This window comes from Dipteris shenzhenensis, chromosome 20, assembly GCF_047967505.1.
Source record: "Dipteris shenzhenensis isolate YYH24624 ecotype China chromosome 20, Dip_SZ_1.0, whole genome shotgun sequence".
Lineage (NCBI taxonomy): Eukaryota > Viridiplantae > Streptophyta > Polypodiopsida > Gleicheniales > Dipteridaceae > Dipteris > Dipteris shenzhenensis.
In genome coordinates, this window is record NC_141615.1 from 31,616,548 (window position 1) to 31,631,923 (window position 15,376).

General features: G+C 44.7%; 1 protein-coding gene across 3 annotated transcripts in view; it reads left to right on the forward strand.

Moving 5' to 3' along the window:
* Nucleotides 1-1,362: 1,362 nt before the first annotated feature.
* Nucleotides 1,363-15,376, forward strand: part of LOC147889541 (uncharacterized) — a 35,296-nt gene continuing 21,282 nt past the window's right edge. For all 3 annotated transcript variants that reach the window (XR_015542899.1, XR_015542898.1, XM_087391575.1), the window contains exons 1-6: nt 1,363-1,973; nt 2,389-2,469; nt 2,847-2,906; nt 3,042-3,085; nt 10,226-10,268; nt 10,578-10,649. Coding sequence is in view for 1 of the 3 variants with exons in the window: in XM_087391575.1 (XP_087247701.1) it covers nt 1,500-1,973; nt 2,389-2,469; nt 2,847-2,906; nt 3,042-3,085; nt 10,226-10,268; nt 10,578-10,649 (774 nt within the window). In the remaining 2 variants the exon portion in view is untranslated. The remainder of the gene's footprint in view (nt 1,974-2,388; nt 2,470-2,846; nt 2,907-3,041; nt 3,086-10,225; nt 10,269-10,577; nt 10,650-15,376) is intronic.

The following is a 15,376-nucleotide window of genomic DNA, read 5'->3' on the forward strand; positions in this document are numbered from 1 at the left end:
CTCAGGCAGAGAGTCATTCGACAATGCCATGATAGCCCGTGTGCGGGACATCCAGGTGTCGTGCAATTATCTCCCTCCTTATATAATAGATTTGCGGGAAGAATGTATAAAAAAGTAAGCTTTTGGGTCAAATTTGGAAGGAGTGTTTTAGTCCTTTAGATCAATCTAAAATCAAGGGCCTAAAATTGTGCTTGTGGCTAAAGGAGAACTCACAAAAGTTTGCTTTTCTAGAAAGCACGTTTCAAACCTTGGATCTTCATAAAGATCAACGCCTATCAACACATGGCTTAACGAGGGCTTAGAAAAGGAAAACTTCCTTCTAGGCTCACAAAAGTTTTGCTTTTCTAGAAAGCACGTTTCAAACCCTTGGATTTTCATAAAGATCAACGCCTATAATCACGACACATGGTTTAACGAGGGCTTAGAAAAGGAAAACTTCCTTCTAGGCTACCTACCGTAAATATGTTTTTGTAAAAAATGAAAGCCTAAATTTTCTCTTTTGGAAAATAAGCACCGGTCATGATACTCTACCCCCTTCGGAGGCATGCCAAAAAAGTGAACATAAAAATAAGAAAATACTTGATTTTTCTCTTTCAAAGACAAACGTACCCATTGTGGGCAAGCCAAAAACTGGACATAAAAATAAGTAAATAAGTGATATTTCTCTTTGAAAGGCAAACGATTACTAAGGCCTACGCATTGGGGGCGGGTCAAAAAGCGGACATAAAAATATACCCATTGGGGGCAAGCCAAAAATTGGATAGACAATCAAGGAACACAATGCTATTTTCTTTCTCGATAGAGTGAGAGGCTACTCACCCACTTGTGGTCCCTATCCTATCGAGGGGCACACCGCACTAGATAGGTGTGGTTAACTCACGCAGGCTGCACACACGCACCCATCCACGTCCTCTAAGATTTGAACCAGTGACTTGAGGATTGGGCTTGGTGACTTGAGGATTGGAAGCCCAATGCTGAAACCACTAAGAGGCTATTCTCGTGCGGGGAGGTGCTTGAGGATTGGAAGCCCAATGCTGAAACTACTAAGAGGGTATACTTGTGCGGGAAGGTGCTTGAGGATTGGAAGCCCAATGCTGAAACCACTAAGAGGCTATTCTTGTGCGGGGAGGTGCGCACGCTCACGCGGGTGCTTCAATGTTGACATCTCCGACATGCGCCAAACGAATCTCTGGAGGAGATGGCGGTATTCGATTGGCCACGGGTGCTCTTCTACACTCACACGTGGAGGCATGTGGTAAGCTTAAAAAGACCGTGGCGTAAGACCCTTCGTGTTGAAGTTTAAACACGAAAACTAAACAGATATTAAGGTTAAATAAACCATGTCTTCGTGTTGACGTTTAAACAAGCAACCATCGCTTCGATTTTCGACCATCTCGTTTTTGGACTTCTCCTTTGGAAATTCGGCTTCATGCTCGCAGAATTTCTCTATGAAGCTTCTCTGACTCAATCCGTTTCCAGTTCTTCAAGAAATTTGGAAAATGGCGACTCACTCCTCCTTTCCCCCCTCTCCAGCTCGATCCATCCTTCATTCAACTCAACGCGGTTCTAGGAATACCTGCGCAACGTGTTTGCTGCGCATATCTGGAGGTATTTGGCTCCGCCTTTCAGCTTCCAGACCACAGGATATCAGTTTTAATGGCAAGCTACATTCCATTGCTTTGCATTGGCTGAGTTTCGAGGCGCATCATTTTGGAGACTTCTGTTCAAGAAGGAGGAGCGAATCCCTTCAGAAAGCCCTCAGGGGCTCTGGTTGGTCCATCGAGGAGCCTTCCGAGGATCCAATGGCGAAGAAAGTTGAAAATGATGAAAACGGTGCATTTACATCTGTTAATGGAAACGATTCGACGCCTACAGATGAAGAATTCTCTAGTACACTACGGCTGGTGGAAAGCGCAATGTTGGCTGCTGCAGTGGGACTTGCGTATTTTTTGAGCAATTCACTTCGAATTGAGGTACCCGCTTCTACGCTCCAATGGTTCTAGTGGGAGGCATATCATGGCCGTTTATTACCTCTCTCTATAATCCAGGAGAAAGGTTTTTTTGCGTTAATAACAGCTTTGAAAGACTCAGGAAACATGATTGATATCATACGTTTGTGACACATTTGTGAAGGTTTTAAAATGAGGATGATTATTACGTGCGCTGCAAGAACTCTTATTAACGTAATGTAACTACTAGTACAAACAGTGCTGGATGTCAAGCGCTGCAAGATAACACTAAAACGAGCTTCACTTGGCTTTTTGACTGCCCTACAGTGATGCACATATGAGCCTTTATTAAGAAGAAATAAATCGAAGATGCACATGTTTGATTAAATTACATCACTCTTGGTTTCTAAATTTGTATTTGTTGCGAATTTTGTTGCAGAATTATTTTGGTTGTTTCTTTCCTTTGCCACCGGTCATCTCCTCTTTGAGATGGGGAGTTGCTGCGGGAAGAAAGACAATGGTATGTTGCTAGCCAGTACTGCTTTGTGGTTCTTATCGCTTGCAACTAATACAAAACCTGAAGGGATTTCTTTTGCGCCAGTACCATAGGGCAAGCAATTTTGAGCAAATATTTGTAGGGGTTACACCGTAACAATATCTGATAGATTGTCTAGTGAAACACTTTGGTGGATATTTTGATTTTGAGTGCTTATCTTGTTGCTACTGTTTAGGTCTTCTCAAGAGCTGAATACCTGCCCCCCTCTCTACTGCACACACACTTAACATGCAAACATGGGTGATTTCAAGTTGAAATGGGGTCCATGCCGAGTCAGACATGCATGCTGGTATGCAAGAGATCATGTTTTAAGCTCACAGAATATGCTTGAAAATTTACAGGTGGCCACAGTCATGTTACTTCTTGTGATTTCGGGTCCTTTAAGGGCAGCTTCTTATTTGGTATGCATTAACTTTATTTATTTCTAGTGTTTGATTCTTAGCTTGCAATGGACATATTCTCTGAAATGGACTGCAGGAGCAGTTAATGCATTTACGTTTTCATAATTGACCATCCGTCATTGAACTTTATTGCAGCTTATGCATGGATTTACTGGGTTGGCAATCGGCACACTATGGAGGTAAGAATGCTTTCTTTGTGTCTATGATGAAGAATTTTTGAAAGTTGTGATCAAATATAATATTTTGGGCTCAGCATGAACTTTGTAGATTTTAGGTAATGAAAAATTGTTTTCTTTTAAAGCTGTCAACAGATCTGAAAAAAGGGACCTTTGCAAGATATGTGATGATACCTAGAGTACCTGTGACAGTTGCCACAGCTATAGTGGACAGGAGTTGCTTTACCCTCCTTGGGTTTTGTGCTTCTAGCTTCTTTGATTACCAGAGAGTAGTATCCTGCCTCATGTGTCAATATTAAGTGAATTATTTGAGCAAGCTGATTGGCTGGTTTGTGACTGGAAATCTCATCTTGGGTCTTGCAAATGAGTTGGATATCTAACAAATACACTTTGGTTGACGAGAAGAACAATTTTATTGAGTAAATCTTAAGTTTAGCACGTTTGCATTAATCCTTGTTTGAATTTGTGCTGCTTGAGAGCATGTGAACAGGCTTCATAAATACCATCCATGTAACAAAGAACTTTCTAAAGGTGCTCTGTAAACACTTGTGTTGAAGCTGTTTGTTGGAGATATAGGTCCTTTGAGGAAACGACTAGCACACGGGCTGCCATGTGGGCAGCAGGTCCAAAGAATACCTGGCAATTCAAAACCACCAGGGTGGACAGCAAAGGTAAGGCTATGCCACCTGGCTGCTAGCGATTGGCTGGAGCATGATTGCGCAGGGATTGCAGTCAGGAAGCACTGTGATGACGTCAGCATCTGTATGGAGGGGCTGCAGGGAACTGTATGGACCTAAAACAGGCCTCCAGGAGCTGGAACAGAGCCTGAAACAGTGCAGAACAGCAGCAGCAAAGAGGTGCCTAGTTTGGGCCAGATCTGGGCCCTGGATCAGGTCGGGTATGAGCAGGACTGCCTAGGGCCAGTGGCTGCCTGCTACGTGGCCAGGTAAGGCCAGCCATGCCGCCTCTACAAATGTGCCCCCACCTGGGGGGGTTTTACTGGGTCAGTTGGCTGGGGGGCTTCCAGCCCTATAAAAGGCCATTGGGGCCTCATCCAGAGCAGCAAACAGCAGCAGACTGGAGCATCAGATCAGCATTCTTTGGGCCTACATCCAGGAGGACAAAGAGGGGCAGAAGAGTTGCAGACAGAGCTAGGAAGGGCTGCACGCCTAGGCTGACAGTTAGGGCAGCAAGGTGCAGGGATCAGGCACACAGTGACTGAATATATTGAAGCTAAACAAGGAGCATGCGGGCTTAGAGATCTAGAAGTGCCACGGAGGTTGTAGGACGACACCTTTTGGGGTAAGGACAGCGGACCACGATTTGGTGGGACTCTGAACTTCTTTTGTAATATGTCCTGTCGGCCGGAAATATATTTTGGTTTGTTCTATATCTCTTGTGAAGCATTGTCTACTTACTGGCTTGCACACACATATGTTTGTTGAATACACACAAGTAAAGAAGTTTTGGATTCCGTAGTTACACACTTCTACGTGAATTCCTGGGACACTCTATCAATCTTCTGCTTGGGGATACCCTTTGTCTGGTTCATTTCTAACATGGTATCAGAGCCCTGGTCGGAAGTTCACGGGAAGTGGAATTTGAAGGCAAGGGCCTTGCTAAAGGAAGACTTTGATTCAGTGCTCCGGAGAATCTACTTCAACGTCTGAAAGATTGCGCCCTTGTGAGTAGGAGGGAGGCTCAAGTTCAAACAGGTGTATGACACTCTTAGTCTATCTCTTCTCAGTTCATTGTCATGAGTATACTGTTCCCTAATTTTGGAGACACAGGCAAGTTGGATGGGAGCAATTACCCATTGTGGAACATGAAGGTCCGGAGCCATTTAGTGTTGAGGGAATCTTGGGAGATTGCGACGGGCAGAGAGTTAATACCTCAGCCGACGGTGACTCCAGCAACAGCGATTGCATCATCGGTGACTACATCGGCATACCCTATTTTGGTGAGAGCTTTGTTGGAAAGTAGAGGACAGAATCACTCACTCCTCTCACTCCCAATCGCAGCTAAAACAATACTCAAAGAGATAGAGAGAGATAGAGACAAAACTCAGATATATTCTTCCACAACTGTGGGCTGACAAAAGCTCAGAGATGAGCTGAGAAGATAGCAAGGCTGCTGTCAACAAAAGCTGAGTGTCCTCCTCCCCTAGCACACTTGCTGGTGCAAGGCTTGTCAGTGCAGGTGATGAGAACCGAAGGGGATAGGGGGGGCTATTTATAGGCCCATAGCTGGGCTCAGAAAACCGACCAGCGGGGGGTCGGCCCCCTGCTGCATCACCCGACCTGTTGGGCTCCACCACCGACTAGGCTGGTCGGCCACTTGTTGGCTGATCTGGCCGGCTTGGGCCAGGCCTATATAAAGGTCCATGTGCCCATGCCCAGCACATGAACTGCTGATGCAGTCCGCAGATCCCGCCAGTTGCTGCTCTAGGAGGCGCCTTTGATGCTGCACCATGTCATCTCGCAGCGTGGGTTCCAGGCCAAGTAGGTCCTCTTGTTTCCCCCCCAGCCCCCTATAGTCTCTTGTCCCCTTGTCCCCTCAAATCGGGGGCTCACAGGTGGGGCAGTGACATTCTAACAAGCCTGGCTCATAGGAGATGCGCAGGCATTGGCTATCATTGTGGGCACCACGGTGGATGTAGTACTTCAACTACAAACTTCTTTCGAGGCCTGGACCATTTTGAGGGACACCTACGAGCTCAACCACATAGCGAGGATTTTAGACCTCGAAGATGGAGCTCTAAGGCATGATTCAATACATGATTACACTGCCAAGATGAAGGTGGTGTGGGATCAGCTGGCGTCAGTTGATCAAAGAATGAGTTCGAGAAGGATGGCTAAACTATTGCTTGGCATGCTCCCAAGGTGCTATGGTAGTTTTGTGACTACTATGATTGTAGGGCTGAGGGCAGTGCCAATGATGTTCGAGGAGCTAGTACCATTGCTTCTACAGGAAGAAATATGACGGAACCGATGAGAAAGCCCCTTATAGCTCAGGACAGGGGCAAGGGTAAGGGTAAGCCTAGCAAAAGCAAGCCCAAGAAAGACAAATTTGATGATGAAGCGGACTCTTCAAATGAAGAAAACATGAAGAGGAAGAATGAGAAAAAATGCTTCTATTGTGATGAGGCAAGACATTTTGTGAAGGATTGCAAAAGAAGAAGGCTGATTAGAAGAAGAAGGGGGCCAGCTCAGAGGCAGAGGAGTCAAAAGTTAATGTGGTGTAACAGGTATAAGTTTTTGCTAGCAGTCATCCTTGACATATCCTGTGCATTTCTCTATTCGCATCTCCTTGTTCCCTTGTTCTGCTCTCATACCTCCATTGCCTCATCCATCCGGATATCCTGCTGCTGCTGCTGCTGCTGATGATGTTGATGATGATGCTGAGATTGATATATAGTCGACCATCGACATGACTATGTTGTACTTAGGGCTTAGTACTGCCATTCTGCATTTTTGCATTTTGCATTGGTATGGATGCTCGTTTAGTAGCTCCACTACCACAGCGTGTTGTATCGGGATTTTCACAGTCTCATAGACCCATTGGTCTTCCAAAGACTTTAATAAACTTTCTTTCTTTCTTTCTCAGTTTCTACTCGCATTTCCACTGCACCTTTGCATGGTATTAGACCAACATGTCATCTAAAAGCTTGGACTTGGAGGGTGTTTGAGGTGTGGAAAGTTCGGAGTTTGCTGCTGTATGGAGATTGCTGTTCGCAGGCGTTCGAGGCATGGACAGTTCGGAGCAGCTGCCATATCACACCCACCCTTACTGCATGGCACATGGATGAAACCGTCTTCATAGTGTGATGATTACTCATGTAGCCTAAAAGCACTAAGCTTTTTGAACTGACGGAGTTTGCTGCTGGAAGGTGTGGGAAATTCGGGTGCAAGCAAAGCAAGAAGGCAATCTAAAAGCATGGCCCACCCAGGTTGACAGTGAGAAGACTGTTGCAGGTATGGACAGCAAGGCATTCGGAAATTCTTGAAGAAGGCATCATAGCAGCCTCTTCTCCTTTCCTACCAGTCTCCCTTCTCTTCTTCCCCGGCCACCCTATCTCTTCTTCTGTTAGAGATGAATCAGACAGAGGGTATCCCGCAGCAGAAGACTGATAGAGAGTCCCAGGAATTCACGCAGAAGTCTGCATACTTTTACCTCAGGTAGGTGACTGGCATAGGCAAAAGACTGCACCACAAACTCGCCAATCAGCAGGCAGAAGAGTGCGCAAAGGACTGCCAGAGAACTCCAAAACAAGTACAGTGAACAAAAGGCTGAATGCCCTATTTATAGTGTGTGGGTAGGTGTGGGTAGGGGCTGTAGACAGCCGACCCAGTCGGGTGGTGGGCCTGCTTGATCAACCCACGTTAGGTCGGCTGATCCAACCTTAGTCAGCCGGCTGACCTGACCTTGGTCAGCCACAATGCTGGCCTGGTTAGTCCCAGCCAGCTGGCACAAGTGACAAGACCAGCCTGAAACAGGACCTCTAACCTGCCCCCAACCTTGGCTAAATGCCGTGGTAAACAGCCCCCAAACTAATTGAGTACACTACTCCTTTCGAGGGTTGGCACTTCACATAGAAGCCCTCACTCCCTGGTAACCATACAGGTGATGACTAACTGCAACAAGTGGAAACAAAGATATCCTTTATACCTTTCTGAGAAAGTGGTAGGATTTCCATAAATTAAAATACACTCCTCCTGGGCTGCAAGTCATTGAGGCGACTTTGTCTCTTAGTAGCAATGCTTATATTTGGTGGAAGAATTTGCATGATAGCAAGCCAGTTTCTTGTACATGGTCAGAATTTTAAAAAATGTCTTGTAAGGAATTTCCTCTAGAAAATGAACAAGAAAGTCATGGGAGACATGGGGTTCTCTGAGCATGAAAATGTTCCCATTGAACTAATATGTTGCCAAGTATTGTGAGGCGATTCTTAAGTAAGAAGACCTCATGGAGTTTCATAGAAGTAGGGGGTTTGTATGTGATCTTAAAGATGAGGCTATTAGGTTTGCTCAGATCTATGATGATTCTGTAGAAAAGTCTAAACCTTAGTTGAAAATCATGTCTTTCAAACTGGACAAGATAAAATCCTTTTTTTCAATGAAAGCTAAATTATAAACCTCCCCTCCCGAAAGGCAATGAAGGATTGGCGATGTTTTAAATGTTCAAGTAAAGATTGCATAGCCACAAATTGCCACTAATCAACCACAGGGGAATGAAAACCATTTTGATAAGGGTAAACAGCCAATGAAGCAAGTTCATAGTGTACAGATCTTGCCAATTCCTCCATACTCTCAATGCAAGGAAGTTCAAGTCTTTATTAGCATCAAGAGCATGCTTGCTTTGTTACATTGGCCATATGGGAGTCCATATTTTGGCTCCATGATCTGTGCCCAGAAAGGGCGTTTCTGGGCACCATTTCGGTGCCATTTCCGACACTAGAAACGGCGTTTTGGGCATGACAGTTTTTTTTTTTTGGGGGGGGGGGGGGGGTGCAGTGCCTCTGGAGCCTAGCCAAGGAAACATATATATAGAGCAGCAATGTAAGAGCTTGTAGACACCAATGCTCAGCTATAGAAGAAAAAGTACCAGCACACACACAGCACACACACACCCGCCTCAACCACCGAGTAAGAACCCCATTGGCAGGTAGGGCAGTTTTTGCTCTCCCTCTCCAGCCTCTCCTCTTGCTCTCCTCTCATCTTACAGCCCCCCTCTCAGCCCGCTGCCCCTCCTTTTAAGGATGGACAGTTGATCGGCCTTCATGGTATATGGTATTCTTGACATTCCACCCAATAGTTATACGGACTTGGAGCATTTGGTTGAGCATGACGATGCTCAGGTATATGTAATTTGTAGTTGTCTTTCTGGATGATATTTTATCTTTAGTAAGACTAAGCACGAGCACTGGAGCACTTGAAGTTTGTTTTCGAGTTGCTAAGGCAAAATAAGTTGTAGTTTTAACAATCCAAGTGTCTTCTTTTGTCAAGTAGCTAGGTCATATTGTATTTAACGAATTCTATCAAAGATTTGTCAAAGATTATGCTAAGGTTGCAGTACCTATGACTAATCAGCTTAAGGGGAAGGGAAGACCTTCACTTGGACTGAGGAAGCAATTGTCCAAATTTTAAGAGTGGTTGACCCTAATGGACCTTTGATACTCGAAACTGGTGCAAGTGGTAGAGCTGTGGGTGCTGTGTTGGTCCAAGATGTAGACCGGTTGCCTTTGAAGGCAAGAAAATAGCTCAGAAAAATTATTCAGCATATGTGAAAGCATTTTATGCTATTACCCATGCTTTGAAAACATTGAGGCACTATTTTTTGAGATTCTCTTTGATCAAGAGAGTATCAAGTGGTTGTGCAATCAGCCGGAGTTAAAAGATCGAAAGGCTAGATGGGATGAATTGAACTTGTGATGACTCAATGCTCAGGTGCATAAGGAGATAAGTGTTGGTGTTTACATATTGATTTGTTACAATGTACTTTGTCATCATAGATAAACATAAAATCCTTCGTATATGAAAGTGTGCAAAAGCCTCGCTAACAAATCGATGAGCATTTTTGTACTGTATGCAATTTAGATCCATGACATAATGTAGCAATGCAGCCATATCCCACATCAATGGCTAGATGGACCGGCATGTCAGCCAAGAGGCCAAACATACTGCATCCATGCTCAAAGGTCGGCTGGCAGCAGACAATTCCTTCAAATGACGCTTTACAGGCTGACCTATAAATATAAGGGCCCTTTTCAGCCTGGTATCACACTGTTTAGGACTTATTTTTCTAAACTGTTTTGCCATTTTTATCCATGTACCATGATGTCCAAGGTCCACTCCATTCTCCAGGTGCATGTGTTGGAATTTTAAGGCAAGTTTTAGAATATAGTATATTTCGATCTGTGTTTCACCTTCTTTTGTTAATGTGTATCTTTGACTGATCAATAACCCAACACCCCAAGGACTTTGGGTTAAGGGAAATATGCAAGGGCTATTGATTTGTTGTTTGTAGTGGTCTTTTCCAATATTTAATAGATTGTTAGGCAACAGTTCTTGGCTAAGCAGATCTGTTTTGAAGAACTGGCATGGAATCTTAATGGGTTTTAAGAATTGGCTTTTCTTCTTGTAGATCAAATATCAGCTGGGGCCTTTCAGTATTTATCTGCACTCTGGTAAACAATTTTAATGTCTCGCTTAACATAGTACCATTTATTCTTAGAGAAGGTTTTCCGGCTCTAGATTCAAGGTCATGTACTGTATTAAGAAGCTAGGAATGTGATATTGAGACACAATGGGCTGCCCTATGGCTCTCATGTACAATCAGTCTGTGCCACAATTCTTCAAGATTTTCAATCATGGGATTTCCACTGATGCCTAGCACAATTCTTAAATTTTAATGTGCCTAATGTGTTTGGCTTGGATTTGGAATCTTTTCAAATATTTACATAGATGTCTGCTTCTTTTGGTCCTTGGTGTTGCAGGTGCGAAGCTTAGGTGCTATGGGTTTTGTATTTCTATCGTCATGGTTGTTAAGGGATAATCTACTAGCTTTGGTGAGTGGACTTGTATTACAGGGATTTATGATGACTTGTCTGTTGCAATTGTATTGTTAATAAAGATTGGGAAGAAATCCTGTTTTGATTTATCCATGGTTGGTTTGGTTGTGCACATTAAAGTAAGGTGTGATTCGAAACGTTCAGGGGATTTTGGAATGCTTCGAATGGTAAGGTGTGCCCTTTCAAGTATCTGCACCTAATTTTTTTTTGAACCTACTTTCACAAATCCACTGCCGTCACGCGACTCCAATCTCCTCTTCGCATTTGATTTTGCCATTTTGCATCTGCGCTGCTGCTGGAGCTCTCGGGTCACTGGTGGTGACTGGTCTTTGCCTCTATGATCCCTCAACCTTTTCGTTCTCTCAGCCAGGGCCCCTTACTCAGTTGGCTCAGCGCTGCATCCTGTCCTATGTTGTCCTCAGCCCTCTCACAACCCACACTCAGCCCACACAGTGAGCACTCAGCAGCCCTCTCTCTGCATGCACTCAGCCCTCATCCCTTGCCCTCCCTCAGTTTGAATTTTAAATCCTTGTCATCACCTCTCATTCCCTTTTCCATGGTCAGCCCTCTGTCTGCCCTTCCACACTTAGCCCTCTCTCACGATTCAGTCCTCTGTCAGGACTCATCCCTTCCTCCCCCCCCTCTGTAGTGAACAGCTCTCTCCTGATCCCTATTGGGATTTATACACCACCTATGTTTGTCCTTCCAATGCCAGCTAGGTAGTAGGAAATAGAGTTGCAACCATTGCGGAAGTAGGGAATAGCTCTATCACCCCAGCTCTCCATCATGTTTCCAAGCTGGGAGGTAAGGGTGTAGGGTGTTGTGTAATTATCCCCAGACGATGCAGCTGATAATATATTACGAGGACACTCCGATCTTGCAAACATAGTAGCAGCATGTGTCTTGAGGCTTCGTCAGAGTTGAAGGAGGATATGCTATCAGATATTGGAACATCAAGTGTCTCGAAGAACAAAAGGCAAAGAAGCATTCCTCATCTCCATCTCCATCTCCATCCCAAATACTCGGTGGCCTACCTACCCTTGCATAGGCAAGGCACTCTCCATAACCCAAACCCCACTCAAGCTTGGAGGAAAGAGCACATAAAAATTGCTGAGGTAGAGATAAGGAGACTGATCTTGTCATTTGTGTTATCTCTCTTTCAATGTATGAAACACTCCTCAATGGTAGAGGATGATCAAAGACATTGTAGTGGTTGGCCCATGTGAGGGATGCACATGAGTGGACTATAGGGCCATGTGTACCACAATGCTTGATGATGAGATTGGACGCATAAATAGAGCCCTCAGTCCCATCAAGGAATGTTGGAAGAAATTTGGCTACACCACACTATTTGATCGGTAGTTTGAAGTTAGGAGGAGTATCATCAATGTCGTTTCGCCTCTTGCCTTGACACTCAAGGGTGGTAGGAAGACCACTAGCGAGTTTACCTACTGTTATAGCCGTAACGTTTGTGCGTAGACTGATGGCAGTACAACTCTTCCTAGAGAGAGTTAACTGCTCTCCTATGATGTCCTTGTGACTCATGAGGCTTAAGCTATATACCATATTGTATAAATTATAATTCATAAATTCTGAATTTCAAATTTTGAATTGAAGCATCCATATTGTCTTTACTCTTTCTAGTTGTATAGGGTTGATGAGATACTAAAGATTTTTGACAAGAGTTAAAAATGGATGCCCCGGTCTATCCATAGTGTGGTTGTCCTACTCCATCCTTTCTTTACGAGCACTTAGATATTTGCAGATGCTACATTGCTTCAAGCGTGAGATGAATACTTTGTTTGCATGTATTGAGAGTAGGGCCAGTTAGTTCTGCACACGAAGTTGTCCAAGTACATGAATAATTTAGGTTTCTCTTTGTCATGCTACCTCTAGGAGGCCGGAGGCATGTGGAAACATATGGGTATTCTATTCCCTACCTATAAGCATCGGCATTGAGAGTGCTCTCGTAGGTAATTGTTGTTGTGATCTTGTTGAATATAATCAACTCTTAAGTTTAATTGATGTATTTTAGTAAACACTGGGTTTGTCCAAGAGACACCATGGGTCTTTTGAAACCCAGTATAGTTGCTTATTTTTTGACACTGATGACGACATAAGCATTGCCTTTGCTTGCTAGGTATTTTGAAATTTAGAACAATAAAAATTTGAATTTGTATGATTGGATATATTCTAGTCTTAGAAAGTTATATATATAATGTATGTACTATGGCCCTGATCCTAGCAAATCTCTTTAATGAAGCAGCTTGCACTAAGTTCCCTCGCACATGGACCCTTAATACCATCACCCTTGTCCACAAGGCAAACAATCTCATGAGCCGAAAAACTACAAGACCATTATAATTGGGCATGTCATGTCCAATATAGGTTAGCTTGCATGTGGAGCCCTAGGGGACTCAAAGCCGAGGGACAGACATGCTGCCAGGTTGACCATGTGACTCTAGATCACACTCTCACATTTAGAGGTGTCATTGAGGAGAGACTAGAGCACAGAGACAGAGGGTTTGTTGCTGCTTTGTGGATTTCTGCAAGGCTTTTGACATGGTTTAGAGGGGGCACCTCATGGATTGCATCCAACAAAGCATGGTGGAAAACCTCCTTATCCATCTCTTCAGGGGTTTTTAACATTCCACCATTTGAACCAACCATAGAGATCTTGTACCTACTTTTGTGACTTTTCTGGGTTTCTTCTTGTATCCCAGGCCTTCTTGGTAGTCCATGGGCTTGATATATATACCTTAATAAGACAAGAATATGTCCAATCTTACAAAATAATACTTTTTAAATATAAAACAAGTGAAAGAAAAAAGGAAAGAAGGTAGCCTTGACCCCCAATGCCTTCTAATGAAGGATTTTGCATCTTCTCTATGTCATCCCAAGTTCATTGCGAGATACTACCACCCTACACTTCCACTCCATATAGCACTGTTTGTGGTGTCGAGTCGAGCAGCATATGACGTGTGTGTTGTCTTCTCGTGTCACTATTGTTACAATCACTCTTAAACCGGTAGTATTAACCCTAACCCCATCCCGCATCAATCCTCCATTGTATGTATTGGCTCCATCTATGATTGGCTGGCCAAGGTACTTAAATGAGTACACCATCTCAATGGGTTTCCCATTGTACCTGATACATGGGGGTGCTTAGCTGCATTGCCTTTACTACCAGTAGCTTTATTTAACAGCTAGCCCACTTTTTGTGCAAAAGGTATGCAAAATGTCCATCATCATTATTTGCATATTTGCCTCACCACATCGTCTACATATAAGAGCAACACAATAGCAATGCAAGGCCCCTCCTTCATGCTACTCCTAGACCTTCTTCTCAATGCACAGTCCAAATGAAGTGGGTGAGGGTGGACAACCTTGCTTGTCCCAATATTGCTGCGAAACTGCTCTTACATTCCGGTTTTGCATTTTAATTGACATATCATCTTCTTAGAATGTCTGTATACAGTCATTCTCAACTACTAACTGAAAGAGATAGACTGGAAGCAGATCACACTCATATATCCATGTGGAAACTGTGAGGGTGAGTGTGAGAGACTGAGAGGGGAATAAAAGGGGACCTCCAAAGAGATATATATCACTGAATGAATGGATGCCCAAAGGACTGAATACAACTGTATGAAGGGATAGAACCCTCACTACAACCCTCACTACAAAACTGTAAATGAATGGAACTGTAGAGAGGAGGTGAATCCTCACTTGATGATCCTTGTAATTCCAAGGCTACCCTGCTGGTCTGCTGCTGGGGGTCCTGGCCGCTGAGCTGAGCCACTGAAGGCCCAAGTAGTGGATGAATAATGAGGGCCAAGGGGCTGCCTTTTATAGCCCGCCCTTGGGCCATGAAAGAACCGACTGGACAGCCGACTTTGCTGTTGCTGCACCGACTGGGAGAAGGTTGCATCGACCCTGTCTGCTGATGTGGCAGTCAGGACTGACGTCATCGCTGCCATGTGGCATGCGACTGCTCCACCTGCACCTGCTCCTGCGTGGTAGTCCCTGCGCTGATGTGGCACTGACGTGGCTGTCTGCATGGCATCTATTGCATTGGGTGCTGACGTGGCAGCCCAGCATGTCCATGGGCTGTGGATGCCCGTGACAATTAGGCACTCCTACATGCTCCATCCGTTCTTTTTTTTGCAAAGAAAGGAACCTTCTATTAATGCTTGAAAAACTTCATACACAACAGCAGCCCCAAAGGTGCTCAGTATGGGGAAAATACCCCGGGATAAAGGCTGAAAGAAGAAGACCCAGCCTGTTCCAGAGAAACCTAGCTTGAAGGCTCTGCATGCAGGCCATAATCCTGAGGGCTCCCATCCAGATCCTCACTGCGCTACGATAGATCCAGAGGCAGTGAGGGATGTGGGCGGCCAGCTAGAAGTAGGAGATCTTCCTCGGCCGCAAATTGGACCATAGACGCGTCCAAAACCTAGAACGGACCTCTTGGGGCACCCAATGCCTCTCCCTTGAAGGGGTCCAAGTCGAAGAGTCCATTTGAAGCCTCTTGCCAATCTGAGTGGTATAGGAAAAGAAGGGCACCTCGTCCACCTGCTCGGTGAGACCAATTCTGGAAGGCCAAAGCCACTCTCCTGGATCCCACTGGACCTCCCTCAGGGGCCTACCTTCCCAAAGCTAGAGTTGCCATCTAGGGGCATCCTGCTCTGGGATGCTAGGAGGATTGATGTGCCACTCCTTCC